Here is a 16,268-nt window from a genome sequence, read left to right as displayed (position 1 = left end):
GATGATGCAGGGATGCCGAGGTGGACGGGCGCGCGCTCCCACCCGCCGGACTGAACGCGTCCACGGCGGAGTGCATGTGTCTGCTACTCCCCCTTGCCTCGCATCACCCCATCGCAGCAAACATTTTCGCGGTCAGCAGCATGTTGACGCACTCTTGCAGACGTCATGGCATTCTTCAATGGCATCAAAATGGGCAGATGCTTGCCGGAGAGTCAAACGATGCCCCTCCATCCTCCACACGTACATCCGGACCCCCATCTTTGCCCCTAGTGGCAGGCCATCCACGCAACCCATAGGCCTTATAGCATGGCTCCTTCATTATGGAACCTAATGAAGCGCTCAACGTCCAACAGCCCGCCGTCATCGGTTAGACAGAAGATGGCTCCTGGCATTACGGTGCCAGACTCCGAGTCTCGTTCGTCGGGCAACAGCTTGGAGGTTGCATCGCAGATCTCGTATACCAGAGACGATGACTACTCAAGCTTCATGAGCGATGTTATGGTTGTTGGTGCAGGACCAGCCGGTCTGATGCTTGCGTAGGTAATGCACGCCAGTTGAGCAAACACCATCTAACAGTGACAGTGACAACCTGGTACGATATGGTATCAAGACGCGCATCATCGACGACCGACCCGACCGCACTTCGACCGGACGCGCCGACGGAATCCAACCAAAGACAATCGAGACTTTGCGACAGATGCGCCTTGCCGAGCCGCTGCTACGAAAGGGCGTCAAGATCTATGATATCGCTTTCTGGAAGTCGACGGCCGAGAAGTCGCTTCACCGCACTGGTCGGGAGATTCACTACCCACCGGTAGTCGACTTGCTTGATCCATACATTTTGCTGGTACACCAGGGCATGGTCGAAGGCGTCTTGGAAGACGACCTACGGGAAAGGGGTGTCGTCGTTTCCAGGAACACAGCCTTCGTCAACTTTGACTACACACCAATGTCCATTCGTCCACTGACGGTCAACTGTCAGCAAGACGTCAGTCACACCAAGAAGACCTTCGCTACACGGTTCGTAGTCGGCTGCGACGGAGCTCATTCGAAAGTCCGCCATTGCATACCAGGAGCGACGCCTGTGGGCTCATCAACCGATGCCGTCTGGGGCGTGCTCGATGGTGTCCTCGAAACCGACTTCCCTGATATCTGGAGCAAAGTGGTCATACAGTCAGACGCTCTAGGATCTGTCTTGATGATCCCTCGCGAAAGAGGTCTGACCCGTCTATACATTGAACTGCGGCCGGATTCGACGGAGGCAGTGGGAGCCCAGCAGACTACACAAGAGTTTGTTCAAAAGCGGGCGCGGGCTATACTACGCCCATATCGACTCGAGTGGAAGACTGTTGAGTGGTTTGGACGCTACAAGATCGGACAGCGAGTCGCAGCGCGTTTCACTGACCACGAGCAAAGAGTGTTTATTGCTGGCGATGCTAGTCACACTCATTCTCCCAAGGCGGCGCAGGGTATGAACACAGGGATGCATGTAAGTGCCTACTGGACGATTTGAACGTCAAACATGCACTGACTTTTCTTTCTCTGTAGGACGCGTGGAACTTGGCCTGGAAACTCAATTTCGCGACGCGCGGCCTTGCGAAGCCTGCTCTTCTCGAATCGTACGAGCTGGAACGACAGAAGATTGCCAAAGACCTGATCGACTTCGACTACGAGCACGCCAATGCTTTCCACGACGGAGACCCGGTAGCGCTTGCGGCGAACTTCGCGAAGAACGTCGCGTTCATCTCTGGCTATGGTGTCAGCTACGACCTCAATACTCTCAACGTGCAAGCGAAGGGTTACAACAAAGGGCATCTGAAGCCGGGCTACCTGCTGCCACCTGCGAAGGTTACACGCTACATCGATGCCAATCCGGTCGACATCCAAACCGACATACCCGCCCTCGGTCAATTCCGCATCTACTTCTTCACCCACAATGTCCATGCATCCATGCCGTTCTTGGAGAATGTGTGCCACTCGCAAATTGGAAACAACTCATATGTCGGCCGCGTAACAGCTGCTGGCAACGCCTCATACACCATGCAGCCACCTCTCGCAGCACCTCACGACCAATTCGTCCTGCCCGAGCGATACACTCCCGTCAGTGGTGTCTTCACGTATGCCTTAGTGACCGACGAGGATCGCAACAACTTCGAAATTCGGGACCTACCAGCCGTACTTCGCGAGTCCGCCTTCACATTATACCTTGATGATGTCCCAGACAAGGACACTCGGAAACAGACATGCATGGGCAAGTGGCTGGACGGTCTTGACGAGAAGGAGGTCGTTGTTGTCAACGTACGTCCAGATGGTTATGTCGGAACAGTGCGGAGATTCGCCGACGGCACCAGGGAGAACGGGATGGCTGCTGTACAATGGATGGACGAGTACTACGAGCAATTCCTGCGGGATACGTAGAAGCAGACATATTGGGTTATCTCGACAGTTTCGAGATTCTAGTGCATGGCTTTGGAGTTTGAGGGGAATTCAAGGTATCAACCTGGCAGAGATAGATTCATGACTATGATAACCGCTGTTTCCTACCATCATGGTAATAATTCACGTGTCGAATGTAAGTCTTGGCTTCAGCGTATCGCAACCATGGTTATGGCAACAAAGCTCTCGTCCACGGAAACACGTATACATCTTTGGTAAGCCCTTCTCTTGCGGGCTTGGCATCAACCAGACGGGCGCCTATCTCCAGCATATGTCCGCTGCACTTAGTCAGTCTTCTGCATGTGTCTCTCCCCCACTCTTATCAGTATTTCCTCTTTGAGACTTCCGCTTTATCAATCAAGGTCGCTTGCAGCGCGATCCCTCGGGCCCCAATGTGCTGCACGCTTGGTTCACACCTCTTATGCGCTACGCTGCTGATCTGTTCGGTGGCGATATGCAAGATAGACGCATGTGCACTGGGTTCAAAGATGGGAGGCTCAGTGGCGTTGTACATGCATGAGTAACAGATCAGACATTACATGACAGGATACTACTTAAAGCCATCGCGCTTTACTGAGCAAATACCGGTATAACAAATAGCCAGCCAACATCTTCTCTAGTGCTTTCGACCTTCTCAGGTCTACCCTTATTTCGGTGCGCATCTTGCCATGCCAGTCGAGCAGCAGAAAGACATCACGATGATTGAAGAGAAGCCCCGAAAGCTATCCGGTTCGAGCACATCGAAAGAAGAAGCTGGTATAGTCATTGACACTTTCGACAAGAATATCGAGAGCGCCTATGGTGTGTTCTGACATGTGATTACCAAACAACGACCACGTATTGATTGATCATGCAGTCCGAAAGCTCGACTTCTATCTGTTGCCATTCCTCTCGCTGATGTACTTCTTCAATAGGTGGGTTCATCTCCCTTGTATTCTAACCTTATGGCAGACTGACCCGACACAAGCGTTGACCGATCGAATCTGGGTAATGCGAAGACAGATGGAATGGACAAGGACCTTGGCTTTACCGGGGAACAGTATAGCTTGTTGATCTTGCTATTCTACATCCCGAACGGACTGTGCGATCTTCCACTCAACATGTTGACGAAGAAATGGAGTGGCAGAGTTATGCTTCCGACGTGTAAGTCCGTGTTCTCAGATCACGCAACATGAGCTGACGATAAACCACAGTGATGGTAGGGTGGGGCGCGATGGCTCTCTTCCAATGCGCAGCACACAACTTCGCAGGCATGCTCGTCATTCGTCTCCTTCTCGGTGCCTTCGAGGCCGGGTTCTTCGCTGGCGTCGTCTTCTACCTCACGCTCTTCTACACGCGCGGCGAACTCGGCTTCCGTATCGCACTATTCTTTGGCAGTGCACTTCTTGCCGGTGCTTTCAGCGGCCTCATCTCCTTCGGCGTCTTTCAGATCGAGCATACCAACATTCCCGGCTGGAAGTTCCTCTTCATCATAGAGGGCGCTCTTACTGTGGTCCTCGCTTTGATAGCGTATGCCTGGTTGCCAGCGACTCCTCAATCGGCGTGGTTCTTGAATGAGGCTGAACGCAACGTAGCCGAGCGTCGTACACTGCGCGATCTATCCTCATCCGGCTCTCACGAATTCAACATGCGAGAATGCTTCAAGGAGTGGAACACGTGGAAGATGCTTCCATGGTGCATCATCGCCTTCACCTACCCTGTAGCTTTTAGCACAACCTCGAACTTTCTGCCTCAGATCGTCCAACGCCTCGGATTTTCCGTCATCAAGACCAATCTCTGGACCGTAGCGCCAAATGCGGTGGGGTTTGTCGTCTTACTCTGCATAACGTATAGCAGCGACTTCTTCCGCGAACGCACATTCCACATCTGCGGCGCGCTTTGCATTTCTCTCGCCGGACTCATCATTCTCGCAACCATCGACGTTCTCAACAACAAAGCTGTCGCATATTTCGCTTGCTTTTTGTTATGTGCAGGCGCGTACGTGCCTTCCTGTCTCGTACACTCTTGGCACAACAACAACAATCTCAATGAGAACGCTCGCGCTGCTACGACCGGCCTCATGGTCGGACTCGGCAATCTTGGAGGCATCGTCTCCGCTGCAACCTTTAGACAAGAGTACGCGCCAAAGTATCTGCCGACGCTTTATGCAACTGCGGCTTGTAATGTTACGTGTATCTGCTTCACACTGTGGCTGGGAGGGTGGATGAAGCTGGAGAATCGACGGAGAGATAAGGTGCAAGGTGTTAGACTGAGGGCGGATGATGTTAGAACTAGCGAGTTGGGCGACGGGGAAGAGAGTGAGATGTGGAGATACTTCACTTAGGCAGAGCTGCATCGTTTATCTTTCTGGGTGACTTCGAGAGGTTGCGTGGATGGAGTGTATACACGAATGCAACCTCATTCTTTGCAAGAGTCACCGGTTGGATTGCTTTGCGTTCCGCTGTTCCCGCCCTCAAGCAATGGCGTTGACACCGCCCGATGCGGTAAGCGCAGCCACTAGCACGCACGGCCTTCTTCGATCCACATTTTCCTTCGAGATAGCAGCCCCAATTGTCGTCGCGTTGCCATACCCTTCACGCGTTCATTTCGATGATTCATCGCACATTCCTTATCATTGATGCACTTTGACACTCTCTGGCGCAGTCTTGCACTCGGTTCACACGCAAGTTGCCGAGCATGGCTTGCTTCACGAAATACAGCAACGTCATCGCTGGGACAAAGCTGGAACAGCAAGGTTCTAGTCTCGCGCAGGCCAGCAGGCATACAGTTCTCGTCGTCACGGTGGTCGTCGCAAGGGTTGCAGAAGCGAGATGATGAGGAAGAGACGCGTGCCACCCAGCAACAGGACCCATCAATGGGCGATGGGACAGCCCTGGATACAAGTACGAAGCACGATGCAGATGTTGTACACGAAGTGACATCAGAGGCCAAGTCACGGCATGAAGCTGCAATTCATTCACTTAGCGCTGCGATCGACGACGACAAAAGCTTCCCGACCGCGATGCCATGGATGCATTACGTTAAACTCTTACCTACACCCTCTGATAAGAGAGCAGCGGCTCTTACATTGTTGGAGATTTTGCGGCCTCATATCATACTGACGAGATCATTGTATAAGCGCACAGTGCCAGGACAAAAGGCACCACGGGATCGCTTAAGGCGCCGACTCCGGCTCTTGTGTAAGCACAAAGATCATATCGTTGAATATGAGAAGCAGATCAAAGCAAGTGACGAGACTCCTGGCACGAATCTAGAGGGTGAGAAGGCGGAGCCCCGAAAATCTTTCACGCAATTCGTTGAGAGGTCGCTTGCCAATGATGAGTACATGGCAAAAGGTTGGTTCAGGCGCGTTGCCCCAAGGCTACCGCCGGATGAGCAAACGAGGCTCTTTCGTGAATCGACCGCGATACTGTTGGCGAAGGCACGAGAATACGAAACTAGGGGCTCAGCAAAGAGCCTTCAGAAACGCACGATTACTGCACTCCTGCACGACATCGACCAATCGTACCGACAGCTTCGAATACTCGGGCATGCATCCATCGATACTGCGACGTTGAGGCGGCCCTTTAATCCGTTCACAAGAGCCTCTCACTCTACTCTACGACAGGAGATTCAAGAGATGGAGCGTTGGCGCGCAGCTCAGAGTTCATTCTATAATGAAACACTGGAGGACCTGAAGCCAACCACAAAGCTTGATGGGATGTCAAAACATGTCCTTGAAAAGCAAAGCAAGGTTACTAGCCTTAAGCTGCTCTTTTCCGGCGACTATCTTGAGAGACTCCGTGCAGAAAACACGTCTGTGTTGTCAATTGAGCCAGAGACAGACACGATAGGTCAGCAGTTGGGCTCTAGTCCGGGGTCCACTTCTGCCCGTGGAGCTACGAAACATGTCGTGGTCATGGTGCCGTACCAAGTTCAACACCACATTCTGGGGGATGTTCATGAACGGTTCAAACGAGCCATATTCGTATTTGGCCGACGTTATTTTCCCGATGTAATGCAAGAGAAGAACTTGAATGACCCCGAAGGTTTATCTATCTGGGACTTTGAAAAACTCCTGAGCGAGGACGAACATTGGCGCCACCTCTATAAGATCATCCAGAGAAGGCTTGAATCTCTTCGCTTCATCCGCAATGCGTATGCACACGAGTTCACGGAGGTGAATCTGGACCGTCTTGAGGAGTTGCTTGCTGATGCTCAGAGCATTGCTTGGCTTGTCGAAGATAGCTCCCTCGTCATTCTGACGCAAAAGTACAGAGATCTGCTAACAGTATATGGCAAGAGGTATTTAGATGAGTGCGCTGGCCCGAGGCAGTTGGCCGCCCAGAGATATTCGGCCGCAAACAAGCAGCTCAAGATTGCGAAAACTCGATTGTATCACTCCTGTACATCAACCCACACGAAGCGGTATCGGGCAGAGAAATCACGTATCGAGCGAATACACCAGGAGTCAAAGGCCGCCGCCAGAGCAGAGTACGTTCAGTTTGAGCTGAACTTGGCTAGCGAGCTAAAGGCCTTTGCGCTCGGTTCGTCCATTCGATATCGCTTGGGGTTAGGTGACTCGTCCTGGGCTGCTAGTCTGGTGAAAACACTCTATGAAGAATACGCAACCACGCACGATAGCCCGACAACTGAATCGACTGCCGAGGTCACCAAACACGCAGGGAACATGCGCACGTCCATCACTGTTTCGGGTACTTCAACCCCATCCTCGACCGCCAACGATGACAGACCGGCCAGACCAGCAAAGGTGGACAGACAGTTGCCATATAAGAAGCCTGTAAGGACTCTGGGTCACCGTCATAGATGGCTTGGGATTACACGGGGAGAAGGAAGCGACTAGGTGCCGAAGTGATAGATGTCGCGATGGAATTTCTAGATCTTGGCATCTCATAGGCCACCACTACCGCCAACTAAACGCCACTGTACTAGCCCTCTAAGAACCATCATACCATCATGAACGACAGCCCACCGCACCTTACTCAAACACTTGCTCACGACAGCTGCAAGCCCATTCGTTCCCCTCTTCCCCATACCGCCAGCGAAAACGCCTTCACTGCCGGTTTCAAGCAGCTTCTCAGGCTGAGCTATAAGAATGGCGCCAAGCAACGTCTTCATTTCTGCAGCAGGATCCCAGATAATCTCATCCTCATCGTCTAGATGCTGGAGATGCTGAGGCAATTGATCGCCAGAAAGCGGTGGCGGAGTTGGCCGAGCATACCATACACCCCATACCACCAATGTACCAAGGTACACGGCCCAAGGGTGGTGCCAAAGTCTCCCTCCACTGATGTCTGAACAGCTGAGGTCGCCGTCGAGAACTTCCACGCCTTCGCTGACGAGAGCGGCGGCGTGCCAGACTGCTTTCCCGGCTTCTTCTGTGTTATCCGCTACCCACCTTTTGACTACACGCTGAGAGCGTGCGTAGTCATGGCGCGCGACCGGGCGGCCAAGGATATGCCGTGAGCCAGCGTAGATTTGGAGGTCCAAGAAGGGTGTGTGGAGCAAGATGTGCGCGGCGTGATAAAGCGCCAGTGTAGCGGTGCGGCAGACGTGGAATTCTTTAGCGAGGAAGGGTGTGGATGACGAAAGCGACGCAAGGTATGTGGCACAGAAAGTAGTGTAATCTGCGTGCCAGGCTGAATAAGAGGCTGCGAGACGAGCTTGCCAATTGCCGAGTGGGTTTGACTCGATGACGCCCAGCGATGTCTGGTCGCGCCGTTGCATATCCCATGCTACAGACATTAGGCCATGTAGAAGCAACGACCGGGACAATGCGTTCAGATTCTTGGGGATAGTCGCAGCATCGGGGTGAAGATACATCTTCAGACACGATAGGAACAATGGGGTCGTTGGCTGCCTCTGCCGCGCCTGATGCCATGTCTCGGCTGAGTCTGCCTCCCAGATAGCCTGATCGCATGGCATGTTGGAACGGAGTTCAAAAGCGGACATACAAAGCGACTGGCAGAAAAGCACTGCGTGTTGCGTATCCCACATGAAGCATAGAAACGCCAGCCTGCGCACTTTGAGCTAGGTGCCTTGAGGGTTCAGTTGATGAACACATACCTCTTCTTTTGCTCTGCTTCGCACCATGTCCGCCAGTCATCTTCGAGATCATCTGTGGCTTCTTCCGGTGTTGGTGGTCGGATACTTTGGCAATCGCTCCGCCGAATGAGGTTGATGAGTAAACCGTGGAAGAGATGCGACATATCGTGTTGCTTTTGTCCAGCTCTGCTTTTACCGAAACATTCAACCAATAGAATAGTTTGAAGGACCCAGAGATCTGGCTTCGCTGAAAACCCGGCATTGGCGAAGATCTGTGGCCGCAGCACGTCATGAATGCATACCTGGATCGAGTCAGTTGGAGCTTAAAGACCATATTGCGAGTTCACTTACTGCGAGCTGGTGTGCGTCTTTCTCTCCATATGTTGCGCCTAACAGTAAGACTGATACGAGGAGAAGTGTGTCTACCTCTGATGGGTCAAAAGTAGACATGTGTATCAACGGATATGTAGTGTTGAAACGCGTGAAAAACAGGTCGCAGTATGTTTGCAAGTTTGATAACGAGAGCAGCGGGTGATCTCGCATGACTATACTACCGTCTGGTACAGTAGGCTGTACGATGTCGATGAGGTCAAGTAGCTGCTGACGAGCTAGCTCATCAATGATCGGTAGGCTTCGCGATGGTTGCAGCAAAGACAATGGTCGCTCAACATCGAGGGAAGCATTGTTGTCTGTCGCTGATGCGGAGGGCTCGTGATCGGAAGGCGTACCAGCTGTTTTGCTTGCGTCATCAATCGGCGGCGTGATCAATTGTCCAGTTGGTGAGTGGTGGTGCTGGTGGTGAAGAGACTCATTTGGCTGGGACGGAAGTGAGCCAAACTGGCCGACCGTCGATAGCGGGCCCTCCATGTCCACCTGTTCCAATTGAAAATCTAAACCCTGAATCGATTGAGACACCGCATTATCCTCGAAGGGTAGAACAGGGAATGGGTCTTCTATGATCGGTTGTTGAGTCTGATCGCTTCTCGTCCAGTCCATATCAAAGAGCCAATTGTAGTTACTCATGGTTGTGAAGGGCGCATTAAAGGAACTAGCTGTATCTGGATTGAATATCTCGTCAAATGGTGCATTGTCGTAAACCGCAGAGGAAAATGACTCGGCTGATGATTGCGTGTTATTGGCGGACCAGAAGCGCTGATCTGTGGGCGAGTATGAACTAGACGAAGGAATGCTATTTGGATCGAGGTTTGTTTGGGGGTAGTTGATTCCTATGCCGGAGTCTCTGTCGTCCAATGAATGGGGTAGAGATGGCCCATTCGATGTCGGTGGTGATATAGGCAGGCCCTGATGTGTTGCGAACTCGGCGAAGTCTGGCATCGACTGCAAGAGGTCCTCGGTTTGCGATAGCGACAGCGACCCGGTTCTCTGACCGTCTTTATATAAAGTGGGCTTCTTCGTGACTATCTTGCCTTCGGCATCTTTCCACATTCGCTTTCGGGTATTGAGCACTCCACAACCCTCAGCGCCGGCTTCTTCGTCTTTTTGGCGATGCCGACTGATGTGCCTCTCTGCGCAAATAGGTTAGTGACCACGATCAATACTAGAGCAACGATGTGATGCTACACATCAGATGCGAGAACCAACAAACAAGAGTCTAGATGCTGTGTTTCATGGAAAGCTCTTTCGTCTTGTAGCACGAAAGGAGCGCGGCATCTTGAGGGCATGTAGTTCCGTGCGTCTCGGCGAAGAGCAGCTCATGGGCAAGAAACAGCCATGCATTCTCGAAGCCAAGCAAAGAGTGCATCATTCTTACCAAGAAGATCCCTCCGTTTAAAGTGAGCCCTGCATCGATCACAAGTGTATTCTCCCGTCGAATGATTCAGCAAATGCCTTTGCAGATGCTCGGCTCTAGTGAAAGACCGCCCACACCCGTCATTCGTGCAGACAAACTTCTTGCCCTCATTCTTGCTCAAGTTCCTTCTCTTACGCCCGCGGGTTCCTGAGCTCGCACTGTCGACAGTAGTGGATGCCATAGCGCAGAATCGGAGAGATTATTTCGATGATCTGATCAAAGGATGGGGGCACTGGAGATGAAATGGGGTGAAGGGAGGCTCAAGACTCCGCTTCACGGAATACTATACGATATCGCGTCGGATAGAGGCCATGCTTATCGGGGTCGACAAGTCCGACTATCGCGGCCGAGTGTGGAGTTGAGTCGCGCCGCTAGTGGGCGGGGTTGCGCGTGGTGGCGTAGCTTTGGGAACGCATTTCCAAGAGTGGGGGTGAGGTTTCCCAACGCCATCAACATCCATCGTCAAGCGCGTTCACTCCATCTTGGTTTCCGTGTGTCGACCTTGCAAACGGCAACAGGCACGTAGGCTGTGGTTGACGATGCTGCTCGATTGTCGGGCGCGTCAGCAGCAAGGCGCGGAGAATTTGCGGTTATCTCCGCCGCGCGTGGTTCGCATGGAGATAGACCATGGTGGCCTCATGTGGAGCTGCTGTCATATTGGAAGGCACGGGAATTCTAGGAGCCTGTTCAGGCAAGCTGCATTGATGCAAGGGATGCGGTTGGTGTTGGGTAGCTGCTCTATCATGGCCCGACGCGACTTCCTTGACACACTGCCGCGCGACCATTAGTCATGCCACCGCTGAGGTCATCGCTACCGGCTTCGCTTTCCGATAAGATGCGCGATAGGCATTTCTCATCCGACGGGGTTGTAATGAAGGCTATCGTAAGAGAAGCAATGTATTCGCTGTAGGAGGTGTTGAAACGGGCGATAGCATCAACTTATGTTCTTGCCAAGCAAAGAGTAGCACGCGTGCGGGACGCGTCAAACCTCGCAAAAGCAATGCGCAAGAGAGGCGCCGTGTATGAATGGACACCTGTATTGAATGAAATAATACATGGAATGGTGAACGCGTGTTCCCATACCCATGATCACGCTACAGCAACCAAGAAATTCGTCTCACCCTCTTTCTTTACCGTTCTTGCCCGGTCAACAAGGTCATCTCCAACCGCCAACCTGAGCCTCTCACAGGTTGCCGGACTATCCAAATTCCACCCCTCGTCGTTCTTCCCGTTCATCTTTCTCGCCGCCAACACCGCCTCTCTCAGCGCGAAGAAGACCGTTGATCCCAAGAAGAGCGGTGGCTCACCAATACCCTTGGAACTTTGAACACTCCTCAAGTGGTTCCACGACAGCGGGTTGCCGTCGTTATCGTGGCGAAGCATACTGGCGTTGAAGACCTGCGGAATGTCGCTGAAGCCGGGGATCTTGTATGTTCCGGGACCCCGAGTGAAGAGCTGGCCGTTTCGAGTCCAGAGTGTTTCTTCGATGGTGAAGAGACCTTGGCCTTGGATAAACGCGCCTTCAATCTGTCCGTAGTCTATGGCTGGGTTGATAGAGTTGCCAACGTCCTGCAGTGTTGTTAGCATGTTGAAATGAATGCATCGGCATGCGCGCTTACCATCATGATATCTGCTCGTAACACGGTGTGGTCGCCAGTGAGTAGGTCAAGTTCGACTTCGGAGCAGCACGCTCCTTGGGTCCAGTAGTAGTACATAGGCTTGACGGTGTCCAAATTTGTATCGCCCCACGTATACCCGACCTTTGGCATCTTCCAAAAGCCATTCGCTGCGAGGTTGACACGATCGACATAAGCAGCATGGGCGAGCGCTTTCAGTGGCGCATCTTTTCCCAACTTCTCGCGATATGGTTTCAATCGTTCGTTGATCTGATCGCATGCATTCTTGACAGCCATGCCGTTCAAGTCTGATCCGGATGATGCAGCGGTAGGCGATGCGTTCGCAATCTGGTAGGTCTGACTATCTTGGGTATAGATGGCGTCGAGCGGAGTGCCAAGCTCTTGCGCGGCTATCTGACACATCTTGGTGTAGAGACCTTGACCCATCTCTGTTCCTCCATGATGCAAGAGTACACTGCCATCATGGTAGATCTTGATGTAAGCGCCAGCTTGATTGAGATGTAGAGCTGTCGCAAAGCTAAGACCAAACTTTGAAGGAACGAGGCAAATACCTCGCTTTCTCCATCGGTTCTTTGAGTTGAAGTCTTTGATAGCAGCTTTTCGATTCTCGTAGTCGGCAGACTTGCTCAGCTGGTGCAAAAGCATAGGAACGTGCCAATCCTCGTCGATCTTTTGGAAAAATGGGGTGTGTTCTCCAGGCTTGTACAGATTCTGCAATCGTATTTCGTCCACATCCATGCCCAGACCTTCAGCAATGTTATACATGACAGTTTCAGAAAAGTACATGCCTTGTGGCGCTCCAAAACCTCGGTATGCCGTGTTGCTGTGGATGTTGGTCCTGCACACGTGGCCACGCAGGAACACATTTGGACACTCGTATGAGTTGTCAAAGTGCGTCAGACATCGATCCATGACTGCCCCACTCATGTCTTGAGAGAAACCAGCGTTGTTGTAGACGTCAGCTTCAAGCGCGACGAGCTTGCCTTCTTTCGACACACCGACCTTCCAACGAGCTTGGAAAGGATGTCTCTGGCCGCTGAGCAGCATGTCTTCATCGCGGTTCAGCATGATGCGCACTGGCCGCTTTTCCTTCCTAGCAGCTATTGCTGTGTATACGGCGAACGGCACGCTGCGAGACTCCTTGCCACCGAAACCGCCTCCCATGCGCTTCACGCGGGCATTGACCCGGTTGCTTGGCACACCCAAGACCGAGCTAACAAACTCTTGAGTTTCCATGGTGTTCTGTGTCGACGACCAGACCTCCATAGCCCCGTCTTCTCCGGAAGGTATGGAGAGCGCTGCATTCGTCTCGAGGTAGAAGTGCTCCTGCCCGCCTAGCCGGCTTACACCTTCGAATATCTTGTCGCATTGGGCGAAGGCTTCACCCATCTTGTCATCGATTGCAAGACCTTTCCTCAGATTCTTCCCATGCGGAAAGTAGCTTCGGGCCGCGATAGCTTCGTCGATGGTGAGAATAGGAGGTAGTTCTTCGTACTCGACCTTCACAGCCCGCGCGGCCGCTTGGGCTTCCAAAGCCGACTCTGCGTAAATCATGCCAATGACCTGACCGTGATAGAGAACCTTGTCTTCAGCAAAGAACGCTTCATCCTTCTTGATCGAGCCCCAGATGTTGACATCCGCGGGTATGCTGTGTCGATCGATGTAGCCAACAACACCAGGCAGCTCAAGCGCTCGCTCCCAATCGATGTTCAGGATTTTGGCGTGGGCCTTTGTCGACATGACGAGTCCACCGAATAGCTCACGATCTAATCGTGGCATATCGTCGATGTACTCCGCCTCGCCAGTGCACTGTTTCAAAGCAGATAGATGCGCCACCTGCTTACCTACTACGCGCTGCTCGTAGGGATTGTAATCATCGCGAGCACCACTGGAGATCTCCCGGTGAATCTCATCAATCACCTGCTCGTCAACGTTGCCAAGACCAAACTCAGCAGCAGACTCGTGCCAGAACCGAAAGAAAAGTGACAGGGTAAGCGTTTTCCGGTAGTCTGCCATGCCACCTGGAACACCGTATGGAAGATCGTAATCCTGTAACAACGCCGTGAGAGCCGCATCAAGAGTTTCCGAATGAAACCAGGGCTTACCCAAGAGGGCAGTCTGGGTTTTGGGTGACTCTTTCGTCATAGGCGCCATGCCGCCGTATACAATCGAAGCATCCACCACTAGGCCGTCAGGATTTAGACGCACTCGGAATGCAGCCGTGACGATTGCGATGTCGTCGTCTTTGCGCTTGGCTTGCTTGTAAGCCTTGAGAACCTCTCGTGATCCTTTCGGAGGCAAAGGGATTCGAATTCGATGTAGCGTTGCATCAGGCGGGAGTGATGTGGTTCTGTAGGCGATGAAGAAACTTGACATCGGGAGATCGACGCTGCCATCTTTCTTGTTTACAGCTTCCAAGGTAGCACCAGCCGCAAGCAGCACAGGGTTGGCGTCTGAGATTGGCGATGCTGTTGCAATGTTGCCAGCTAATGATGCAACGTTACGAATCTGACGACCCGCGAAATATCGCAATTGTTTGCGAAGGGCCTCTAGCACCATCGCACGCTTTCCGAGCATTGTGCAAACCTTTTTACAAATCTCCTCAAGCTCAGTGAGCGGAGTGTTCGCTGCAACGACGAGTTCCTTGGCTGTCTCAAGCTCAGCATGTTTTGGCATCCGCGTTTGCTTCAATTCTGGTATATCTGAAATGTAGACGGAGACAGCAAAGTCGGAGTTTTTGAAGCGAACCTCCACTTGAACTTCACTGGCACCGCCGATGAGCTTGGCTGAGGGGTATGCGTCTTTCAAATGCACAAGTTGCTCGAGCTTTGTAGGACGAAACCAGATCTTCTTATCGTTACCGTAGCACAGTGGCTGCGGCTCGTACTTCCATAATGCAGGAGGGAAAATGAGCTCGGTGTCCGGAACGTATTCAGAGAACTTGATCTTGGGGACACCCTTCTCTGAAGCGGCCGCCGGTGCCTCGATAGTGGATGTGACAGTCTTGGATTCGGCAGCCGCACCATGCTCTTTACTCTTTAGCGGTTTCGCGTAGTCAGCGCCGCTAATCTCGGGATCCGGTTGCGGCTGTTCTTTTGCATCCAGAACGGCAGTGATGTGCTCGTCTTCTGACGCCGATGTTGGCTCCGTTGGAGGTGACGAGGTATCTGACTTGGTGTCTGTTGAGCTGCTGTCGGACGGGCTATCCCTACAGCAGCCACCCGGTCGCCCGCAGGAGACCTTGGAAGGACCTGCACAGCCATTGCGAGTCAGATCAATGACATCTTTCTCAAAGTTCTCGGCGTCGGCAGTCGTTGGCTCGTCTTCTTCTGCTAATTGACCTTTCAGATCCTCGGTGACGAATGTCTTTGCAGCTTGAAGTATCGGCTTGTAACCTGTACAGCGGCACAAGTTGCCGTCCAAGTGACCTTCCATCTCGATCTCTCGTGCGCTGAGATGGAACTTCTTCGTCTCCGGGTCGTATGCGTTGCGCACCACTGCGTACAAACTCATCACGATACCAGGCGTACCTATGGAGATAGTCAGTTTCAGTGTAGGAAACAAAGCCTCGTTGACTTACAGAAGCCACATTGGCTGCCGTGCAACTTCGCGATCCTCTCTTGCAGAGGATGCGGTCTGCCAACATTACCGATGCCTTCCACGGTGATGACATGTTTGCCGTCGATACCGACCAGAGGGAATAGGCACGCATTCACCGATAAATGCTTGATTCTCTTCTTTTCAGACTGCCAATCTGCAACCTGCAGAACAACGGTGCATGCACCACATCCACCCTCGCCACATCCCAGCTTCGTGCCTTTGAGGTTCGGCTGAGCGCGGATGTAGTCTAGCAGAGTCCAGTGCGGGTTTGGGTTAGTGATGATTGTTTTCCTTCCGTTGATCCACGTTGTTATGTCTGGTGTTCTGAATGTCGTCTCGATGAGAGGTGTGAGGGCTTCGGTAGCGGAAAGGCCCCGCGGCGGATCTGCACTGCTTTTCGGCGGAATCGGCAGAGACATGACGGGTGTCAAACCTAAGCAGACAGGTAATGAGGCCGAAGAGATAGAGAATGCGATGTTCTCTTCATGTTATCCTCACCCAACATCCGTTTCCGCAGTATTCACACCCTTCTCACGTAATGCGATCGCTGATTGGCCTGTTTGCGCGAGACGACTGTTCCGATGATAGACGATTTCGCCTTTCCGATGGCCGGGCCCACAGTACCCCACTCTTGGACCACAGCGCAGCAGCGTCGTACAGATGGCGGTTCGTTCGTACTCCGCAAACATCAGCCTCGTCATACGCTTTGCTGCATCTGCCCCTCCCCCATTTCTGTATCT

At 52.6% G+C, this 16,268-nt stretch overlaps 3 protein-coding genes across 3 annotated transcripts; 2 read left to right on the top strand and 1 right to left on the bottom strand.

Annotated features, from left to right (window-relative positions):
* Positions 1-306: 306 nt before the first annotated feature.
* Positions 307-2,418, top strand: J4E78_010477 (uncharacterized protein; the record flags this gene model as incomplete). The annotated part of the gene is made up of 3 exons (XM_049371055.1): positions 307-536; positions 583-1,489; positions 1,549-2,418. The coding sequence occupies 3 exons, from the start codon at positions 307-309 to the stop codon at positions 2,416-2,418; spliced, it is 2,007 nt and encodes a 668-aa protein (XP_049217208.1).
* A 686-nt stretch (positions 2,419-3,104) lies between these two features.
* Positions 3,105-4,759, top strand: J4E78_010476 (uncharacterized protein; the record flags this gene model as incomplete). The annotated part of the gene is made up of 4 exons (XM_049371054.1): positions 3,105-3,237; positions 3,293-3,350; positions 3,404-3,579; positions 3,630-4,759. The coding sequence occupies 4 exons, from the start codon at positions 3,105-3,107 to the stop codon at positions 4,757-4,759; spliced, it is 1,497 nt and encodes a 498-aa protein (XP_049217207.1).
* Positions 4,760-11,380: 6,621 nt separating this feature from the next.
* Positions 11,381-15,947, bottom strand: J4E78_010475 (uncharacterized protein; the record flags this gene model as incomplete). Its single annotated transcript, XM_049371053.1, has 3 exons — positions 11,381-11,860; positions 11,911-15,458; positions 15,509-15,947. 3 exons carry the CDS (start codon positions 15,945-15,947, stop codon positions 11,381-11,383), a joined length of 4,467 nt encoding a protein of 1,488 aa, XP_049217206.1.
* Between the last annotated feature and the right edge of the window lie 321 nt (positions 15,948-16,268).

Source organism: Alternaria triticimaculans, assembly GCF_023758025.1.
Source record: "Alternaria triticimaculans strain BMP 0046 chromosome Unknown scaffold_33, whole genome shotgun sequence".
NCBI lineage: Eukaryota > Fungi > Ascomycota > Dothideomycetes > Pleosporales > Pleosporaceae > Alternaria > Alternaria triticimaculans.
The sequence above is the reverse complement of the archived record's forward strand: the minus strand, read 5'-3'. Positions and strand labels throughout refer to the sequence as shown.